At 40.0% G+C, this 19854-nt stretch overlaps 1 protein-coding gene across 6 annotated transcripts in view; it reads left to right on the top strand.

Moving 5' to 3' along the window:
- The first annotated feature begins 8332 nt into the window (after window positions 1-8332).
- GK (glycerol kinase) overlaps window positions 8333-19854 on the top strand; it is a 69872-nt gene continuing 58350 nt past the window's right edge. For 5 of the 6 annotated variants that reach the window (XM_072615218.1, XM_072615216.1, XM_072615217.1 and 2 more), the window contains exon 1: window positions 8352-8526. In XM_072615218.1, coding sequence (XP_072471319.1) covers window positions 8449-8526 — 78 coding nt within the window. In that variant the 5' untranslated portion in view covers window positions 8352-8448. Of the gene's footprint in view, window positions 8527-19854 lie in introns of all 6 variants that reach the window. The other variant, XM_072615220.1, reaches the window with a different exon arrangement.

Genomic DNA, 19854 nt, shown 5'->3' with positions numbered 1-19854 from the left:
TTTTTTTTTTTTGGTAAGAAGTTCTTGTGTTATTACAAAAATCTAAGTCTACCAGAAAAAACTCTCACACACTGTGGTTGTTGCTGTGCATAAAGTTCTCCTGGTTCTGCTCCTTTCACTCAGCATCAGGTCATATAAGTCCTTCCAGGCCTCTCTGAAGTCTTCTTGTTCATCATTTCTTATGGCACAATAGTACTCCATTACATTCATATACCATAATTTATTCAGCCATTCCCCAATTGATGGACATCCCCTTGACTTCCAGTTTTTGGCAACTACATAGAGTGCTGCTATAAATATTTTTGTACATGTGGGACCCTTTCCCATTTTTATGATCTCTTGGGGATATAGTCCTAGTAGCGATATTGCTGGGTCAAAGGGTATGCACATTTTTGTAGCCCTTTGGGCATAGTTCCAAATTGCTCTCCAGAATGGTTGGATGTGCTCGCAGCTCCACCAACAATGAATTAGTGTTCCAACTTTCCCACATCCTCTCCAGCATTTATCATTTTCTTGTTCTGTCATGTTTGCCAATCTTATAGGTGTGATGTGGTACCTCAGAGTTGTTTTGATTTGCATCTCTCTAACCAATAGTGATTTAGAGCATTTTTTCATATGATTATAGATAGCTTTAATTTCTTCCTCTGAAAATTGCCTGTTCATATCCTTTGACCATTTATCAATTGGGGAATGACTTGTATGATTATACATTTGGATCAGTTCTCTATAAATTCTAGAAATGAGGCCTTTATCCCCGAGCTTAGCTGTAAAAATTCTTTCCCAATTTACTACATCCCTCCGGATTTTGGTTGCATTGGGTTTGGTTGTGCAAAAACTTCTCAGTTTAATGTAATCAAAGTTATCCATTTTGCATTTCATAATGCTTTCTATCTCTGCTTTAGTAAAGAATTCTTCCCTTCTCCATAGATCTGATAAATACACTATTCCTTGCTTCTCCAGTTTATTCATGGTATCAATCTTTATACCTAAATCATGTACCCATTTGGACTTTATTCTTTGATAGTTTTCTGAAATGGAATCTGATATGCCTAGGGAGGATTCTGACTTTTCTGTAGCAGGGATCTGGATACGGGTCCAAGCCCCATGTCACAGCACATGTACAAGTCTTCTCATTTCTGCTTGTTCAGGAGAATTCTGTGACTACCATTCATGACTTCAAGGATGGTTTAGTAATGAAGAAATGTTAAGTCAAATCCACAAGCATTTATGAAACACCTGTGGTATTCTAGGACCAGTGTGCTAAGTACTGAGGATACAAAGAAAGACAAGACAGACCCTGCTTTCAAGGAGCTTAGAATTTAATGTAAGGGAAAACATGCAAACAAATGTGTATAAATAAAATATATAAAGGATATACTGGAAATAATCTCAGAGGGAAGGTGTTAGCACTAAAGGGGACCAGGAAAAGGTTTCTTCTAGAAGGTGGGATTTTAGATATGATTTGAAGGAAGCCACGGAAATAAGGGGGGTGGAGATGAAGAGGGAGAGAGTTCCAGGTCTGAGGAGGAGCCAGTGAAGATGCATAAGATCAGTAGATGGACGGTCATACGCAAATACTAGCAAGAAGGCCAATATCACTGGATCACAGAGTTAAATGGGAAGGTTGCTAGATAAGGTAGGAGGGAGGCAGGTTGTGAAAGGTTTTAAATGTCAAAGTGAAGAGTTTCTATTTGATTCTGGAGGTGATAAAGGAGTGATGGGGGGTTTGAATGGGGGGGGGGTGTCATACAGACTTGAACTCTAGGAAGACCAATTTGACAACTGAGTGGAGGATGGACCAACCATCTAGGCCTGATGTAATGAGGGCCTCTGCCATGGTGGTGGCAATATCAGAGAACAGAAGGGAACATATATAAGACATTCTGAGAAGGCAGAATCAACAGGAATTAGTAACAGATTAGATATGGGAGGTGAGAGTAAAGAGTTGCGAATGACACTTAGGTTGTTGGCTGAAGAATCTGGAAGATGGTGGTGTCCTCAAAAGTAAGAGGAAAGCCTGAAATAGGGAGGGATGGGAAGGGGAATAATGGGTTCAATTTTGGCTGATTACTTTGGATCACCAATCGTTACCATCTGCTGTTTTTGTCATTTATACACAATCAGCATTTAGACAAACCTGGATCGAGGCTTTATTTTTTAACTTTGGTTTATCTGAAGTGGAGGTATTATTTTTAAAAAATGTACATTGTGAAAAATAAAAGTAATTGAAACCCATCTGAAAGAATTCCTTTTATTCTAATGCTTCTTAAGTTCAAACTACAGTAACTTCCTACAGTGTCCCTCAAGATTCCCATACAGATTATTGCGTGGTATTAGATTACTTGTTAGTTAAATCTTACTTGATTAAGTGGAGAGATGCCCACAGTGAATATTTATACATTTCATTTAATCATCTACCAACCAAAGCAGAGTTAACTCTGGAAAAGATCATCCAAACAGAATAAAAGAAAACCATATAAACTTTTAAATATGTGTCTGTGTCTGTGTCTGTGTGTGTGTGTGTGTGTGTGTGTGTGTGTGTGTGTGTGTGTGTGTGTGTGTGTGTGTGAAGGAGGTGTTGAAACTACTGGAGTATGGGAAAAATCAATTTTATCTTTTTAAAAATAATAATTATTCTAATAATTCCTAGTTCTCTATCACTGAGAAATTTGTCATTGATAGTCCTTCCTTCTTATACCTAGGAAAAAAAAGATTTTTTTATGCTACATAGTAGAGAATGAAAAGGAATGTTATAAGAGCATAGATTTTAAGTTGAAAGGAATCTTAGACATTATAGAGTTTTGCCCACTCATTTTACAAATGGGAACTACCCAAAGGGTTAAGTGACTTACTCTGAGTCATAGAGTTACTAAGTATCTTGGGTTCATTCTTAAGAAGACCATGCCATCAGAGAAATGATGACATGACTTCCACATGACTTTGTTGTGGGTGAGGGAGGGCTGTGCAGGTCACCAGCCTCACTTCTCCTCCAGAGCCATCTGAATCCAGTGACCTATTGATAATCACTCTAAAGCTAGGAGGGTCCAGAGGAGGCTTTAGGAAGGGCCTCATTGATGTCCCTACTTCAGAGGTTTAAGGTTTTGGGAGAAGAGAGGAGAGAGGAGGGGGGGGGGAGGAGGAACTAGCCAGTAAAACCTAAGTCAGCTGGGCATCTTATGGCCACTGAAATTTACCTTCCTTTGAAAAGGAGAAGGAAGGGGAGAGAGTAATTATCAATAATAACTGTTGCTGTTTCCCTCCCAGCCTGACATCTTTTTTTTCTTGGCCTCATTAAAGGCACCATGCCCTGGCTACTTCTTAAACAGTCCTATTCAATGAATGGGCGTTGCCTCACCCTAAGTGAGTACCTGCAAAGACCTTGGCCTAAACTCCCAGTGCAACCTGGGTCATCTCCAGTCATCCTGATGAATATCTGGTCACTGGATTCAGAAGGCTCTGGAGGAGAAGTGAGGCTGGTGACCTGCACAGCCCTCCCTCACTCACAACAAAGTCAAGTGCAAGTCATGTCATCATTTCTCTGGTGGCATATTCTTGTTCATCAACGAAGGATGAATGCAAGAAACAAAGCAGTCATAGAACATCTGCAGGAAGAATTATTTTGTCTACCTTTCCAGTCAATTTTGTATTGAGTAAGCAGGTGCTATCTGTTAAATTCTTTCCTAAACTCTGGTAAAACAATGACAAAAAAAAACAAAAACCAAACAAAACAAGAAACAGCTCTTGCCCTCAAGGAATTTACCTAATCTTCTCAGGTGGTAATACTTTCTTCTGGTTCAAATTATCTTGTTTTCACTTACTTGTTTGCATGTGATATCTCCCTGAGATACATAAACACCTGAGAGGCAAGGATTATTTCATTTCTTAGTATTCCAGACCTTTATACATACTAGGGGGAGGAAACATGTACAAAGATACTAAATATAAAATAAAAGACAAAGTAAATGCAAAATAATTTCTGGTGTGTGGGGAGGGCAGTAACAACTAGTGGGGATTAAGAGATGTCTCTTGCAAGGAGTGGCACTTGAATTGATCCTTGAAGGCAGTCAGGAATTCAAAGAGGCGTAGGCATGGAGACAGTCCAAGACAGGGCACCAGATTGGGAGATAAGAATGCCATGTAGAAGGAACAAAAAGTAGTTCAGTTTGCTGAGTGAGGGGGGGAGTATCATGAAATCACTGTAAAAAGCCAGACTGTGAAGAGATTTAATTGTTAAGTGGAAGATGATGTGAAGCATGGATTGTTGTGAAAACTTCAAAAGAACAAATTTGAGAATTATTCATCAACTCATTTCTCACAGATGCTACAATTTCTGTCTCTACAGGTTCTACAGTTCCTTTCTGAGTACTGTGTCCTGCTAACCAGGGAATAACTTCCCTCCATTAAAAAGGAGAATGCATGATTGTCAAGAACAAAGTAATAGGGTCTGTTTAAACTTACTGTGCTTGTTTACTGTTGGGATCCTAACATTATAGAACAAGAAATATGGAGCATAGTTAGTGGAAAGAAGAGTAAATGAAGAGTCAGAGGATCTATACTTGAATTCCAGCTTTGCTACCGGTGACTTTAGAAAGTCACTGAACCTCCATGGGTCTCAGATTTCCTTATCTCTAAAATGTGGGAGTTGGGCTGGATGATTTCTAAAGGTCCCTTTCAATTTTAAATTGATGACTCCCTTTAATTTACAAATAATAAAATGGAGGTCAGGACACATTAAATGGCTTGCTCAAAGTCACAAAGATACTTAAAAACAAAATATATAAAAAGTAGATACAAAATCATTTCTAGTGTGTGGGGATGGCAATCACAATTGGGAAAGTGTGGGGTGGCTCAGGAGAAACCTCTTGAAGGAAGAAGCATTTGAACAGAGCTTTAAAGGCAGCAAGGGAGATGAGGAGGCAAAGAGTATGTACTGAGACAATCTAGCATAAGTCATGGAAGGGAGAAACTGTTATATTCCAGAGAAGCACCAGAACTGAGATTTCAACCCCAGTGCCCTGACTCCAAATCTAGAGTGCTTTATAGCACACCGTATTAATGTGCTGGATTTGCCTTTATTTTCCTTCCAGTATTTCCCAGGACCAAGTAATCTTTTCCTATGTAAATTTTACAATTAAGATCTTTTGAGGTTTGAAAGGCCAGGTTGATCTAATGTTTCCACTTAACTCTCTCCCATTTGGAGTTCTGTTGGACCCATCACTGCAATAGTTTATCAGATCTGCCACCTCCAAAGGCACGTTCTGCAATTGCGCCTGGAATGTGGAATGAAATTCCCAGAGTGAACACCGTTAAAGACAATGAGTTAAGAGAACAAGGGGGGTAAGCAATAAGAAACAGGACCTTTAGTTAAAGAAACATTTGCCAAGTATCTACCATATTCAGTGAACTGGAAAAGCAAGAGAAAGAAGGCATCAATCAATAGAGGGAATAGAAACAGGCTTTTTTTTTTCCCTTTTGGGGTCAGAGTTTGGAAGCAGTAATTAATGTGACAGACAGGTGGTGCACTGGATAGAGCCTAAAATCAGGAGGATTTGACTTCAAATCTGACCTCAGCAACTTCCTAGTTATATGATCCTGGGCAAATCACTTAATACCTATTTGCCTCAGTTCCTCGTCTGTAAAATGGGGGCACAAGGGAGAAGAAAATGGTAAACCACTCCAGTATCTTTGCCAAGAAAACCCCATGGACAAAGTTCAAGAAGTCATGTACAGTCAGACATGACTGAACAACAATTGTGCCAAGTGATAGGGATGGAAAGGGAGGCACAAACAGTTCCTGCTCTCCAGAAGCTCACAGTCTAAGAGAGACTTGTGAATACAAGCATATATATACATACATGCATATGTGTGTGTGTTCGTCCTTTGTTGCCAAAGAAGACCATGCCATCAGAGAAATGATGACATGAATTGCACTTGACTTTGTGTTGAGTGAGGGAGGGCTGCATATGTAAACATATACAAGATGCACATCTTAGATACAAAGTAACTTTAGAAAAGAAAACAGTAGCAGCTGCCCTCTTGCAGAAGATGCCACTTGAGTTCAGTCTTGGAGTAGAATAAAGACTCCAAAATGTGGAAATGTGGAATGCAATGCAAAGGTTACCAAGGGGGAGGGAGATGGAAGTGTCCTTTTCTAGGAATAGCAAGTAAGTCAGAGTAAGTGAATCATAGATTTCCTCTGTTTTAGGAGTAAAGTGTAAGAAGACTAGGAAGGTAGGAAGTGTTTTAAATGCCAAAGGACTTTATATTTGGATCCTAGAGGTAATAGGGAGACTGTGCAATTTATTGAGTGAAGGGTGGAAGGGAGTGGCATGGGTGGGCTTATACAGAAGAATCACTTTAGAAGATAAATGGAGGACAGATTGCAGTGGAAAGAGACTAAGCAGGGAGACTAATCTGGAGACCAGGAGACTATTGTAATAGTCCTGGCAAGAGATAATGAGGACCTACCTGAAGGGATTTATAGGAAATAGATGAAAATGAGATTTGGCTACAAATTGTATTAAACGGAATCAGATTAAGGAGCTGAAGATAAACAAAGGATGTGAGTTTATATTTTATAGGGGAAGGTTTGCTGTTTAGTCTTTCAGTACTATCCAACTGGGTCTTCAATCTTGCTTATAGTTTTGGCAGAAAAGGGACTACAGGTTGTTAAGGATCACACAGTTTTTAGACCATCTATAAACATTAATTTTACTGTTTCTGTTGTTTAGTCATATCCAACTCCTCATGACCCCATTTGGGGTTTTCTTGGCAAAGATACTAGAGTGGTTGGCCATTTCTTTCTCCAGCCCATTTTACAGAACAGGAAATTGAGGCAAACAGGGTTTAAGTGACTTGCCCAGCTGGGGCAATTCTCTGAGGCCAGATTTGAACTTAGGAAAACGAGTCTTCTTGACTTGAGGCCTGGTACTCCATCCACTGTGCCATTTTGCTACTCCAAGAATGGAAATAAACAGTTGGATGAATGTAAAATGAGACTCTCTTTTGCCTCCATACCTTGAAAACCATAGTAATAAGGGGGGGTGGGAGATTGTTAAGCATTTATAAATGCTTTTTGATAGGCAACATTTGCACATGTTGGATGCTATGCTGAGCACCATCTACCTATTCTTCGATCTTCACAACTATTACAATTCCCATTTTACAGTTGAGACTATAAGACCTAAATAAACTATAAGGTCAAGTGACTTTCCCAAGGTCACATAGCTAAAAAGTATCCCAGGCCTTAATTGAACTTCAGGCAATAAACATTTATGAAGTACTAAGATTCAGATCTTCTGAGAGAAGGATTAGAGAGGGGAAGCCTGTGGAATGAGAACTTGTCCAAACAGTTTTTCAGTCAATGAAAGGTTTTGGCACAGTTTGGGGTGGGGCCTGAAAGGAGTTAAGTTTTGCTTTTTTTACTGTGGTTTTCTTGATGTCTTTTATTTTTACCCCAAAGGCTCTAGCGCAATCTATAGGTGTACACGACAGTCTTTCTAAACAGTTTCCCATCCGTCTTCTTGGGGTGGGGAATAAAGTATGTTTTATTATCTCTTTTCTGGGACCTTCCCTCCTTACCTTAGAGTGTCCTGAAAACACTGGACAATGTCCCCTCCAGACCCTAAACTGCGCGTGCAAAGGCGGGGAAGCTCGGAAATGAGATGCCTTCCACTGCTTCCACATGGCGGGGACGCGCGTGGGAAGGGCGCGGCGGCTTTGGGGAGGGGGCGAGGCGGCCGGGAGGGCTCCGCTCCGCGCCCCACGCGGCCGGCGCGGTTTCCCACGCGGGGACCGGTCCGGCGTGGCGGCCGGAACGACTCGTTTCGCACTTTGGAAACCGAACTGCGGACGCGCGCGGTCCCGAGGACATGGGGTGCCTCGTGGGGGGCAGGTTTCCATCCCCGAGGCTATGTTCTCCCCGGACTCCCCCAGCTGCCATTCACCGGCACCTCCCCCCACGCCCCGGCAGCCGCTCCGGCGTTGGCCCCGCCCCCCCGCCCCCATGACGTCTTACGGGAACGCAGGAGCTTCCCTAGTCCCCGCCCCTCACCCCACGCCCCGCCCCGCGATTGGCCAGCCGCACCGACAGCGCCCCCAGCCACGCCTCCGGACGGGCGAATTCGGGGCGGCGGGGGGCGGGGCGAGAGCGGAGCGCTACCACCGGGAGCGGAGGCCGGGGGGAGGGGGCGGGGAAGGGGGCAGCCCGGCGCGGGGGGGCGGGGGAGGCGGGGGACCGAGGAGTGGGAGGGGGCCTCGGGGATAAAGGGGGCGGGCCCGAGCGCGGCCCAGGATTCGGCCCGCCGCGGGAGAGGCTGAGCGCTCGCGCCCGGCTCCGCCGCCGCCCCTGCCGTCCCCCGCCGCGTCCCGCCGCCCCCTCCTCGCGCCCGCCGCCCCCCGTCTCCCGGGAGACGCGCCGCGAGCGCCGGCCGAGTCGGAGCCGGCTTCATGGCAGCCGCGAAGAAGGCGGTCTTGGGGCCGTTGGTGGGGGCCGTTGATCAGGGCACCAGCTCCACGCGCTTTCTGGTGAGCCCCGGGGCCCGGGGGTGGCAGGAGGGGGATGCCGGGGCCCGGGGGTGGCAGGAGGGGGATGCCCGGGCCGGGGAGGAAGCGGGCGAGGGCTCCCGAGCCCGGTGGCCGCCGGGCGGGCCGAGGGGCGAGGAGCGGATGACCCCTGGGCGCTGCCCCGCCAGCCCCTCCGCCCGCCCCCGCCTCTCCTGCACGGGCATGGCTGGCATGGGACGCCCTTCCACCCTCCCCGCCTGGGCACGCTGCTGTGCCAGAGGGGCCTTCTCACCCCCCACCCTCCGTGCGGCGTTGTCGGCTCCGGGAAACAGAATGACGGGGAACCCCCGGAGTGTGGGAGGGTGTGTGAGTGTGTGCCAGGGGGCAGGGATCCCGAGCTTGGGCCAGCACGTCCGACCTGCAGGGTGTCCGTCCTGAGAGAGGACTTTGAGGGACGTTGGCCTCTGGGTGTCTGGATGTCCTTGGCTGGGGGCTGAAAACTGTCATTGGCCGTGCCAGCCTGAGCGGCAGAAAGCACCATGACTGCACTGTCATCCTGAACGCCAGGGAGAGAATGCTGAGGGGGAAGAAAAGAGGAATTTGGTTATTCCTGTGCATTATCTGTGTCTGACTTCTCAAGAAAATTCTGACACTTGGGTTCCATTAGTTTGACCGCTAGGAACAGAGGATTTCTTTCTCTACTCGGGGCAGCACCACGCAAAGGAATAAATAAAGGTTTATTTAGCATTTATGACATTTTTATGGTCCTACCCACTCTGAGAGTAACCTGCGTTTTATACAGTAAGGAAACAATGCCTTAAAATGATCAGTGTTATTAAGTTTATTACACAAAGGAGCTGTTTGAAATTGCTTATTGCTTACAGTGATAACTGTCTGACTACCTGAAAGTTAGTGTGGATATCCAGTGTGATCTTTTTTTTCTAGCCTCCTCATTCAGTTTATTTCTTCCTCCACTACAGATGATTTTTCCAATAGATAAGCATTAGCAAAATATCTTGTACAGTACTATTTGCTATGCTGTTGGAATTTGCAGTTAGTTTCTTGATTCAAAGATCAGCCTCATGCCTTAATCTCTAGTTTGGTCCTAACAGAGAATTTCAGTTCAGTTTTTATTTCACTTATGTCAAAACTCCCAACAGATAGTTGCTTTCCAGATCTCTTCAGTGTCTTTTTGGTAATCTAATCTTTAGGGTAAATAGCCTTAATTTTTCATTTTCACATACAGATACAATTCTAATTCATACTCAAATACAATAAACCTTTACAGTCAACTGTATATTGAATTGGAATTGTTGGTCAAAATACGATGGTTTGTTTATCTTCTCCAACAAATGGTTGCTAAGTTCATGTTAAATCAGGTGCAGTATTTCAGTGGTGCATAAATTTGGATTCATCCTTTGTGTTCTTAACAAAACTTCCTTATGTTTGCCGTATTGCTAGAAGAAAACCTGAATCACTTTCTGCATTCACTTGATGAAAATCATTGTTTCTCAAAGTAATTGTCATTTTGAATATTCTCATAGAAGGGAAGGTAGTAATCATTCTAATTCTTTTCAGGTGATCTATGGAAGATGAAGTTTTTAGTTTCATGCAGAAGACTTTTTGTGTACTAATAAATACAGCAGATGGTTTTCAAAGAGCTTCCTCTTTGGATGGATTCTAAATTTCTTTCTTAACTATCAGATGCCATCTTATAGTGCTTTGCAGTCCTAAGATCTCAATATGTTTTTTTTTCTCCTTAGCAAGGAGAAGATTTAGAGCTCTTGTAGAATAATTGATAAGTAGGTGAGGATGGTGCTTAAAAAATGATCTGCTGTGCCCTAAACAAGATCTTACCAGTACAGCTACTATGACATAGCTCTATATGCTGAATTGTTTTCTTAAAACATATTGAATGAATCTTGAGCTAATTCCCAGAAGTTAGTGCATTCAATGTCCAGTGATGCAATCCTGACTAAGTATAATTGTTAATCCCTTCCCCTGTTAAAAATGAAATGAGTAATAACAGTCATGTATAAGGAAGCTTTTAAATTTCAGATATTGGCCAGTCAGAGATTGTAGTTTTTATTCTGTCTACTTGTTGGATTCAGTTTTTGTTTTTTGGCGGGTTTTTTGAGTTTTTGCACTAGTTTTCAAAACTGAAAACATGATGGTAATTGTAAGGTAGTTAAATTTCACATAGTCAAAGTTCTGTTTCTTTTATCACCTCAGGAAGTCTTTTATACTAACTAGATGTGTTAACTTGAATTGCTAAAGAAAAATATAATAATTGATTTATAATTTCAGAAAGTTCTTATCTTCCTCAATTTGTTTTTCTATTATGAGAAAAAGAATCTTGGGTTGTGTTGCAAATGCTTCTTGTCATGAGAAGTATTTACAGCCCTTTTATCTTTAGAGTTAGTATTGGCATGCATCTGTGTGGTGTGTAAAGTATAAACTTCTTGGAAAAGAATTTAGTGTGATAGGTTTTAGGGAGCGACCATTTTCTTGTTGGGACCAATGGGTTCAGTAGACATAGGTCATTGTTTTAACAGCTTTCTCAATTCAGTTTGGTCACTTAATTGTGTGTTTTTTGTTGTTATTATCTAAGTTCTTCCACTCAGTTACCTATGATGGGATAGATTTTTGTGCTGTAAAACTCTGGCATGGCTTACCAGCCTGCTATGTGCCTATCATTTGAAGATCTGCATATCTTAGTTTAGAGAACCTCTTTACCAGGTTGGCTTCTGGGCGAGGAGTTTGGGGGGTTTTTTTGTTTTTTTTTTTTTAAGTCATAGCAATTCTTGAAGACTATCTTTATCTACTAAGTCCTAACGATTTTCATTGTTAAAGGAAATGCACTAAATTACCTGGTGCTTGTAATATTTTCATGTAAATATTACTAGTGTTGAGCCTTGCTGAAAATATTAGTCAATTTTATTGTAATAGTTTGAAACTTTACGCTTATTAACAGATGAGATTGTTTGTATGGAGTCATTTGTTTTCAGTGACATTTTATGACATGTAGTATTTTTTTTTTTGACCACTCTATAGAGAAAAGTTGCCTAGAAGTTTTTTTCCTATTTGTATAATGGTACTTTTTTCTATTCTGGTCATTGATTCTGTGCTTGAACAACCCCTACTCTTTCTTTCTTATTCCATGTTTGTTAAGCATTCTGTTTCCATAATCCTCTATTCAGGACTGGAGCTTTTGTGCATAGTGTGGTCAGAGCTTCATTAAAAAAATTAAAACCCTTCACTGTCCCATTCCATGGTATATGTTGTCATAATCAAAGAGTATGGACTCTAAATTAAGGTATCTCTAGAATTATAACAGGCCACAGTTAAGAGTACTGGGATTAACAAATTAGCACACAGGTTCATCATACTCATCACAGATATCACATTGTCCCTACCATTAATACTGGAAAGGTGAATTTTCCTTTTTTGGGGTGGTGGAGCTAGTATTCTAACCAGATAGATGGAGAGTTGCAGTAGGGGGATTGGGGCAGGGAGAATTGTGACAAATTTGACAGGAACAAAATCCTGCTTTACAGTTTTGCCTAGATCTATCTGTTAATAGATATGGAGTCAAACTATCTAGAACTGGAGCCTTAGTCCTGCATGACTTAATAGCTGTGATTTTGAATAACATACAATATACCCTACCCTATGGGATTTTTTTCTGAAATTGGATAGGATATGTAAATTGTAAGAGCAATGTAAATATATGATATTTTTATATGTGAATCTTTAGTGTGAAGAAAGGCCCTTTTTAATTAGAACCCCATACTTTTACAGGGGATTTTATTTTTTGCTTGAGTAGTATTACTCAGTGAAGTATCTGTGGGAGAACCAAATTAGGGGGTGAAAAGGCATGGATGTGTTCTAATGGAAGGATTATGCACATTGAGTTTATAGATCCATTAAAGTACAAGGGAAACAGGTTCAGTGTGGCAAGAGCACTGGATGAGGAATTAAAGGATATATGTTCCAATCTCAGCTCTTTAATTACCTGTGTTACCATAGGCCAGCCATTTAACTTCTCTGGGCCTTACTTTCCTCATAAGTACAATTATGAAGTTGAACCGGATGATCTAAGGTCCCTTCCAGCTCTAAATCTTATTCCAATTATTCTTGATAAATCAATGAATCAAACTGCTGCAGTAGATCACACAGAGCACAGGCATTATCACAGTGAACTAAGATGATGGGTTAACTATTCTCTCAGTATGAGAATCTGTTGGAACATAAGTTCCATTGTCGTAGTTTTCCAGGATCTCAATGCCATCTCCATGCCACGATGAGGCTTTGGAGTATGATCTCTGTAGATGCGATGATATTACATGGCTGTGACTTAGAGAACATAACGATCTTGGAATAGTGAACACTGCAGGCAATCTTAACAATATGTAACAGTATGAAAAGGTGCGTAATTTGCACAAGTGGTCTGTAGAATGAATGATGTGAGATGTTATCAAGGACATTTTGACCTAAAAAAGAGTTGGGCTATTCATGTGAACATGAAGGACAGAAGCAAATTAAATGCTACATTGCTGTTCTCTCTCTACTTCACAAGATACAACAAGAACTGGAGGGAGGCCTCCATCCTGTTATTTTTATGGAGGATCTATGGAAAGAGATGGAAAAGAATGACTAAGAAGTCAAGGAAAAGGGATGGCTAGGTGGCACAGTGGATAAAGCACCAGCCCTGGAGCTAGGATTTAGGATTTCAAATCTGGATTCTCACACTTGACACTTAGTAGTTGTGTGAACCTGGGTGAGTCACTTAACCCTGATTGCCTCTCTCCCCACTTCACCAAAAAAAGTCATGGAAAGGTTATGAAACGTATTTTTGTTGTAAATACCAAAACTGACAAAAATCACACATTCGTCAAAATAGCAAGTTAGGAGTCAATTCTGTACATCAAATACATTTACAGCTTTCTGGGTTGTAGGCGGATAGAGGCTTTGTGGGTTATCTATTTTTGGGGGGAGATCCCCTTAGAAACATAATCTTTCTTTTATTTTCTATAAGTTAGCCACATGATCTAGATAAGATAGGTTGGAGTAGGTTTAGAGATTACTTAGTCCCAGTTTACATTTCAGTCCACTAGTGAAAATTTCTAGTTCTAAAAGGGAGGAACCTGGACTAGGTGATCCCAAATGTCCTCTAAACCCTAAAATCACAATAATAGCACACTACGCCTATTGCCTAGATTAATAGCCTAGAAATTAGACTTGGTACTGTTATTCCGGTAAAGAATCCAGCCTTTGGCATCACTGACCCAAGGCAACCTTTCTTGTAGGTGATCAGGTGATATTTGCCTTTCGGCCCCTGCTTTTCCCCTTGTCTGACTTTCTAAACTCCTTTGATACTGAACTCTCCAGCTTGAGGCATCTTGCCTCTTGGGCCTTTGATTGTTGATCTGCTTTGTCTGAGTCAGAGAGCAAACCCTTCTGCTAATATATCTACCATATCTAGACTTAAGCACAAGCACCTCTTTTCCATTTGTCCTTTTATACTTTGTCTTTCATATATTCAAGAATGAAAATCTGTATTTTTTCCTTTTATGCAAGTAAAAGGAGAATATTTTTTTCTGACTGTACAACAGGATAAAAGAAGAATAAACTGTCCAATCCCAGACCCAGGGAAATTTAGCTGAAGTTCTCTAGCCTTGGCTGGCTTGTGGTCCTCTCAAGGGTGGAAGGCACTGGATTGTCAAGTTCTAATTACTTTCAGCACTAGTCCTTCCATACAGATTTGAGATTTGCTTATCTGAGTTGTCTGAATCAAACTTAATGCTTCATTTCTTTTAAATTCTAGATCCATTTGGGAAGCTTTCTAATCAAATAATATCCATATTAATACATTATCATTTAGTTTTTTAATTCTTGAAACCTCCCCCCCCCTTCACAGTCTGTCCCAAGGGATAAACGTGGAAATAAAAACAGGTAAATAAATGTCAGTCTTCTGATTAGATGAAAACTCAGAAGAATCCAACCACCTAAATTAATCATTTCCAAAGTTTACCATGTTAATCAACAAGCATTTATTAAGCATTTGCTGTATATCAGGCACCTATTAATCTCTTTCCTCACCAACTTAATGTTCAAATATTACTTCAAAGTCAGACATGCAATTGGCTGTATTCCTGATTTAACCAACTTACTGGTGGTATAAAACCAGTACATTAAGAAGTGTAACTATATTAATTCTTGCCTTAACAGTATAGCTGTTATGTGCTAATAAAAAAACTTGGTAGTTTATTTTTTTTTTAGGTTCTGTTGGTTGGACTTCTGTAGCACATTGAACAATGCATACAGAATACTGAATGTTGAAAACATCTCCTCTACTCTTACCATGGCTTGGAAAAATTCAGGACCTTGTATATGCAATGTCAACATTGTTAATGAACTTTTTAGCTCCCATTCCAGCTTGTGTCTATACGTATGCTTTGTCTTTGAAAAATTCATTGCACTAGAATTAGAGAACTAAAAATAACATGCTCTCCTCTTAGATCTCTCTGAAGGAACACATGAAGAACTTGCAGTGAATGAAAGATTCCCAAAGGCTCTTAAAGGCATGATGGAAGAGGAAGCAGTGATTTCTATTAGTAGAGGAAGTTAGCGGATTAGAACTGCTGTTGAAGAGTACTCTCATTTTTTTCTTAGATGGGTATAACCCATTTATTTTTTGGGTGAGAATATATTTATGGGGAAAGAAACAATTATTGCTTTAAACATTCAAATACTATGGGGCATTGCATCCCTTTTAATATTATATTAACCCAAATACCATATTTTTTTTATATTCCAAATATATACACATATGTATATGTTTATGTGTGTATGTGTATGCTTGTATATTTATAGTTATTAACTCTACATCTGACATTTTATTTTCATAACATCTATGTTTATTCAAAGAAAATTTGTTGTTGGACTCCATGTCTACTTTACTTTTCTAGAATACAGAAGTAGGCCTTCACACCTGCAAACCAGGTGTACAGTGAATGAATGTGAGTGTTTTGCAGTTCTTGAACTCTTCATCAGTCAAATACTATTTTGATTTCAAGTTTTTGATCTTGGAAAATCCAGTGTCCATGATATCTTATCTTATAAAAAGTCAAAGGGTATGCACTTTCTGATAAATTTTTAATTTAAAGGTATAGTTCCAAATAGCTTTCCAAAATGACTGGGCCATTTTGCAGCTCTGTTAGCAGTGAATTCCTGTGCTTGTCCTGCTGTATAGTCTTTCTCCTATCTCAGCAGTAGTCATTGTCACTGTTTTGTCAGCTTTCCCAAGTTGATCCGGCTGAGACGGATCCTCTGATTTATTTTTTTAATTTGTCTTTCTCTTACTGTTGTTAGTGAGTAAAACTTCATATGATTGTTGGTAGCTTGCTTTTCATTTTTTGGAAGCTGCTCTTTCATATCCATTAACCACTTATCTATTAGAGAATTGTTATTGAGTGTATATTTAAACCAGTTTCTTTTTATTTTAAAATTAAATACAAAATAAGAAAAAAACATTAAATGTGAGCAGTAGAACTTAAGTGAGGATTCATTATTTCTTGTAGTGTTTGTAGCCCCATCATTGTAGTTCAGTTATTATGTTTTCTCTTGATTTGTTCTCCAACATTCATTTCTGTTTGTTCATTCTTCATATTTTTATTATTTCTTGGTCTCTCTAGCTTTGCTGGCTTCTTGTTGCCCAGTTCTAATTTTCAAGGAGTCGTTTTCTTCAGATTCTGGATCTCCTTTTCCAAATGGTTGACTTTGTTTTCATAATGTTTCTTGAATTGTTCTTATTTTTAAAAAATTCCTCAATTTCATTTTTTTTTTTAGGTGACTTGTCCAGGGTCACACAGCTAGTAAGTGTCAAGTGTCCAAAACCAGATTTGAACTCAGGTTCTCCTGACTCCAGGACCAGTGTTTTATTTACTGTGCCACCTAGCTGCTCCTCTCCTTTGGTTTTAAAGTCTTTTAAAAGTTCATCTGTGAATTCTCTTTTGGAAAGGCGACCATTTGACATTACTCTTTGGGGTAGGAGAGGCTTTTTTTGCTTCAGTATCCTTCTCTGAAGATCAGCCGTGGTCTTCTGTATTCCCACAGTAACTTTCTATAGTTGGGTTCTTTCTCTTTTGCCTGCTCATTTAAGAAAAAAATGTTTGTAGCAGCTCATTATTGTGATCAACCTTTAGTGCTATGGTATGAGGCCATGGTACCTCCAGCCTTAGATCCTTCTTTAGTTCTCTCTCCCCTGTGCTCTGGAACAGAAACCCAGAACTCCAGCCTCCTGTAAATGTCCACAGCCAGTGGCATCCCCACCCCACTCACTGCCTCTGCACTCACTGGGGCATGTGCGCATTCCTTCTCACCCAGTCTAGTGTCTTGTCTCAGAAGCACAGCTGGGCCTCCTGTCCTCTCAGTTTTCCCCATTCAGACCCTGTTTCCCCACCCTGGGAGGTGAGAAGTTCTGTAGTGGGATCTGAAGCTACCTCCAAATCCAGCCAGCCCCAGGCCTCACGGCCAACAGTTTCAGTGAAACTAGCATGGAGTGTTTATACTTCAAGGAGACCAAACTTAGGTCTGATTTCAGATTGTCCCAGGAGGACCACTGTTCTGCCCCAGCTCTTATTTATTTTTACTGCTCTGTGTTTGCTCTGAGATCCTATTTTGTCATGTTTGTGGGGGGAAAATATGGAGAGCTTGGAATTTTCAAACTTACTCCACCATCTTCCCAAAATCTTCTCAAGCCAGTTCCTTTTCTCATACCTTCATTAGGAAACTTGCTACAGAGATTTTTTTTTTCTGAGTTAACACTTTTCCTTCTGTCTAACTGCATGATTTTGTTTGTGAAAAAAATGTTCAATTTTAAAAGATCAAAATTGTCATTTTATTTTCTGTAAGAATTCTTCCTTTCTCTGTAGTTATGAAAGATACCACCTTTCCCAGTCTTATTTGTTTAGATGGCTAGGTCATGTATCTATTTAGAGCTTTATTATATATAGCATGATACAGATTGAAACCTAATTTATTGCAACTGTCCAGTTTTCACTTTAGTTTTTCTTTTTTTTTTGAGCCCTTACTTGTAAGAGTAGTTGGATTCTGTGGGTTTATTGAATGCTCTATTGTTTCCAAAAATTTTATGTACAGACTCTATATTTTTAAAACTAGTACAAAATAATTTAGATCACTGATTTTGTGGTATGGTTTGAGATCTGATCCTGTGAGGTTCTCTTCCTTCTCAATTAAAAAAAATATTATTCAGAATTTTGACCATTTTTTTCTCTTCAGTTGAATTGTTATTTTTTTCTAACTCTTAGGTTGTGAACTTTGATAGTTTGATATGGCACTGAATAAATAAGTAAATTTTAGGTAGTATCATTGTTATTATAAGCATTGTTCAATCATGAGCAATTAATCTCTAATTATTTAGGGCTCTTTATTTCTGTAAAGAGTGTTTTATAGATGTAGTCATATAATTCCTGTTTTTTTGTGTCTCAGTAGCTAGATTCCTAGTTTAAAAAAATTCTGTAGTTCTTTTAAATGGAAATTCTCTTTACCTCTTTTTGCCAAACTTTTTGGACAATATTTTATATCCTGGGAGGTTGCTGAAGTCAGTAATCATTTCAATTAGTTTTTAGCTGAATTACTGAGTAGATCATCATATTATCTTCAAAAATGATAATTTTCTTTTTTGCCTGTTTATATATTTTTTATTTTATTGTTACAGTCAACTTTTCTAGAATTTTTTCAACTAATATGATCACGGGTTTTACCCTTGATCTAATTGGAAAGATTTTTAGCACTTGTTCATTACAGATAATGCTATTTCTTGGTTCAAGGTATTAAGGAAAGATTCTTTTTAATGTTATGAATGGAAATACTGAGGTTGAGGTTTGTATAAAAGTCTGCTATGTGACTTTTGATAAAATCATGTGATTTTTATTACTTTGCCATTAATGTTATCCATTATGTTTATATTTTTATAATATTGAACAAATCCTGTACAAACCCTACACTTACTGTACAGATCCAACCTGGTTATAGTGTAAAATCTTTTTGATGTGTTGTTGTAGCCTCTCTGATATTTGTGAGACTGGAGTATTTCTGATTCTGTTAGTTATCGGTTTTGTTTAAATATGTTTAGTTAAAATGTTAAAATATGTTTAGTTAAAAAAATAATTAATATGGGGGTGGGAAGGACCCTCAGGATTTCTGGCCAAAACAAGCAGTTGCTGTTGACACTCACTCTGAGCCTTAAGGACCCAAACAATGACCAAGGAAGGGTTGGACTAGGACCTATTGTTGGCCAGTCTGAGAGTCTGAGTGATTTGGGTTTAAGGCATAGTCCTTAAGAAAGGCAAAGTCCTTAAGTCCTCACTAGCCCGGAAACCCCAAGATATCTTGAGAGGTTTCAGCTATCAAATTTTATTCCTTTGGGAAGAGCACCCACAAGTAAGGGTATGATATCCTATGTGGACAGGGAGAGGAAGGAGAGTTATGGTTCTGGAGCAGAGAGTAAGGCTGGTGACTTTGTATAGCCCTTCCTCACTTAAATATTTCATCTTAGTAATAGAGAGCCAGTGGAGTTTGCTGAGTATGGGGGGTGGGAGGGAGAGAGTGACATATTAGACCTGTGTTTTAGATAGATCAATTTATTGCTGAATGGAAGATGGACTGGATTGAGGAGAGATGAGGTAGGCAGACCAACCAGCAAATTACTATAATCCAGATTTTAGGTGATAAACCTGAGAAATATAGTTCTAGAAATCACTTGCGTGTAGCATATGTGTTAAAGGTGACTTTACAGGATTGCGATGTTGGAGCAATGTTTGTATACTTTTTTTGTATATCTCATCTAAAGGAACTGTATAAAGTTTGTCCATATTTTTTTTTGGAAAGGGAAAGATTTTGGTCGTTGTGATCAGTATTGTCAGGGAAAACGTACAGTCAGTATTGCTAGATTTAAAAATTCACAAAAACTGGAGTGTGATGAATCCAACCATTTCTCTTGTGGCGCTTGGTTCGTTGCCATGTGATGAATGAAGAAAAGAGGACTCGGTTTGACAGCTGCACAGGGACAGAGGGCCAGGGCTTTTCAGATGAGATTATATGTAAAGTACTTGGCACTTAAGCTGTGTAGATGATAGGTTGGGATGGAGGTAGAGATGCTGCTTATTAAAAGTGTTCAAGAACAAAGCCCTGGGATGAGTGTAGAGCTGAGGGTATGGGCCAGAATCTGGATTGAGTCACTGAGACCTTTAGGAAAGTAGAGCAACAGTATTTGCAGTCTGTGATACATACAATTTGCTATTGCATCATTTTCATAGAGTAGCA

This window comes from Notamacropus eugenii, chromosome 5, assembly GCF_028372415.1.
Source record: "Notamacropus eugenii isolate mMacEug1 chromosome 5, mMacEug1.pri_v2, whole genome shotgun sequence".
NCBI lineage: Eukaryota > Metazoa > Chordata > Mammalia > Diprotodontia > Macropodidae > Notamacropus > Notamacropus eugenii.
This window is presented reverse-complemented; position numbering and strand designations above follow the sequence as displayed.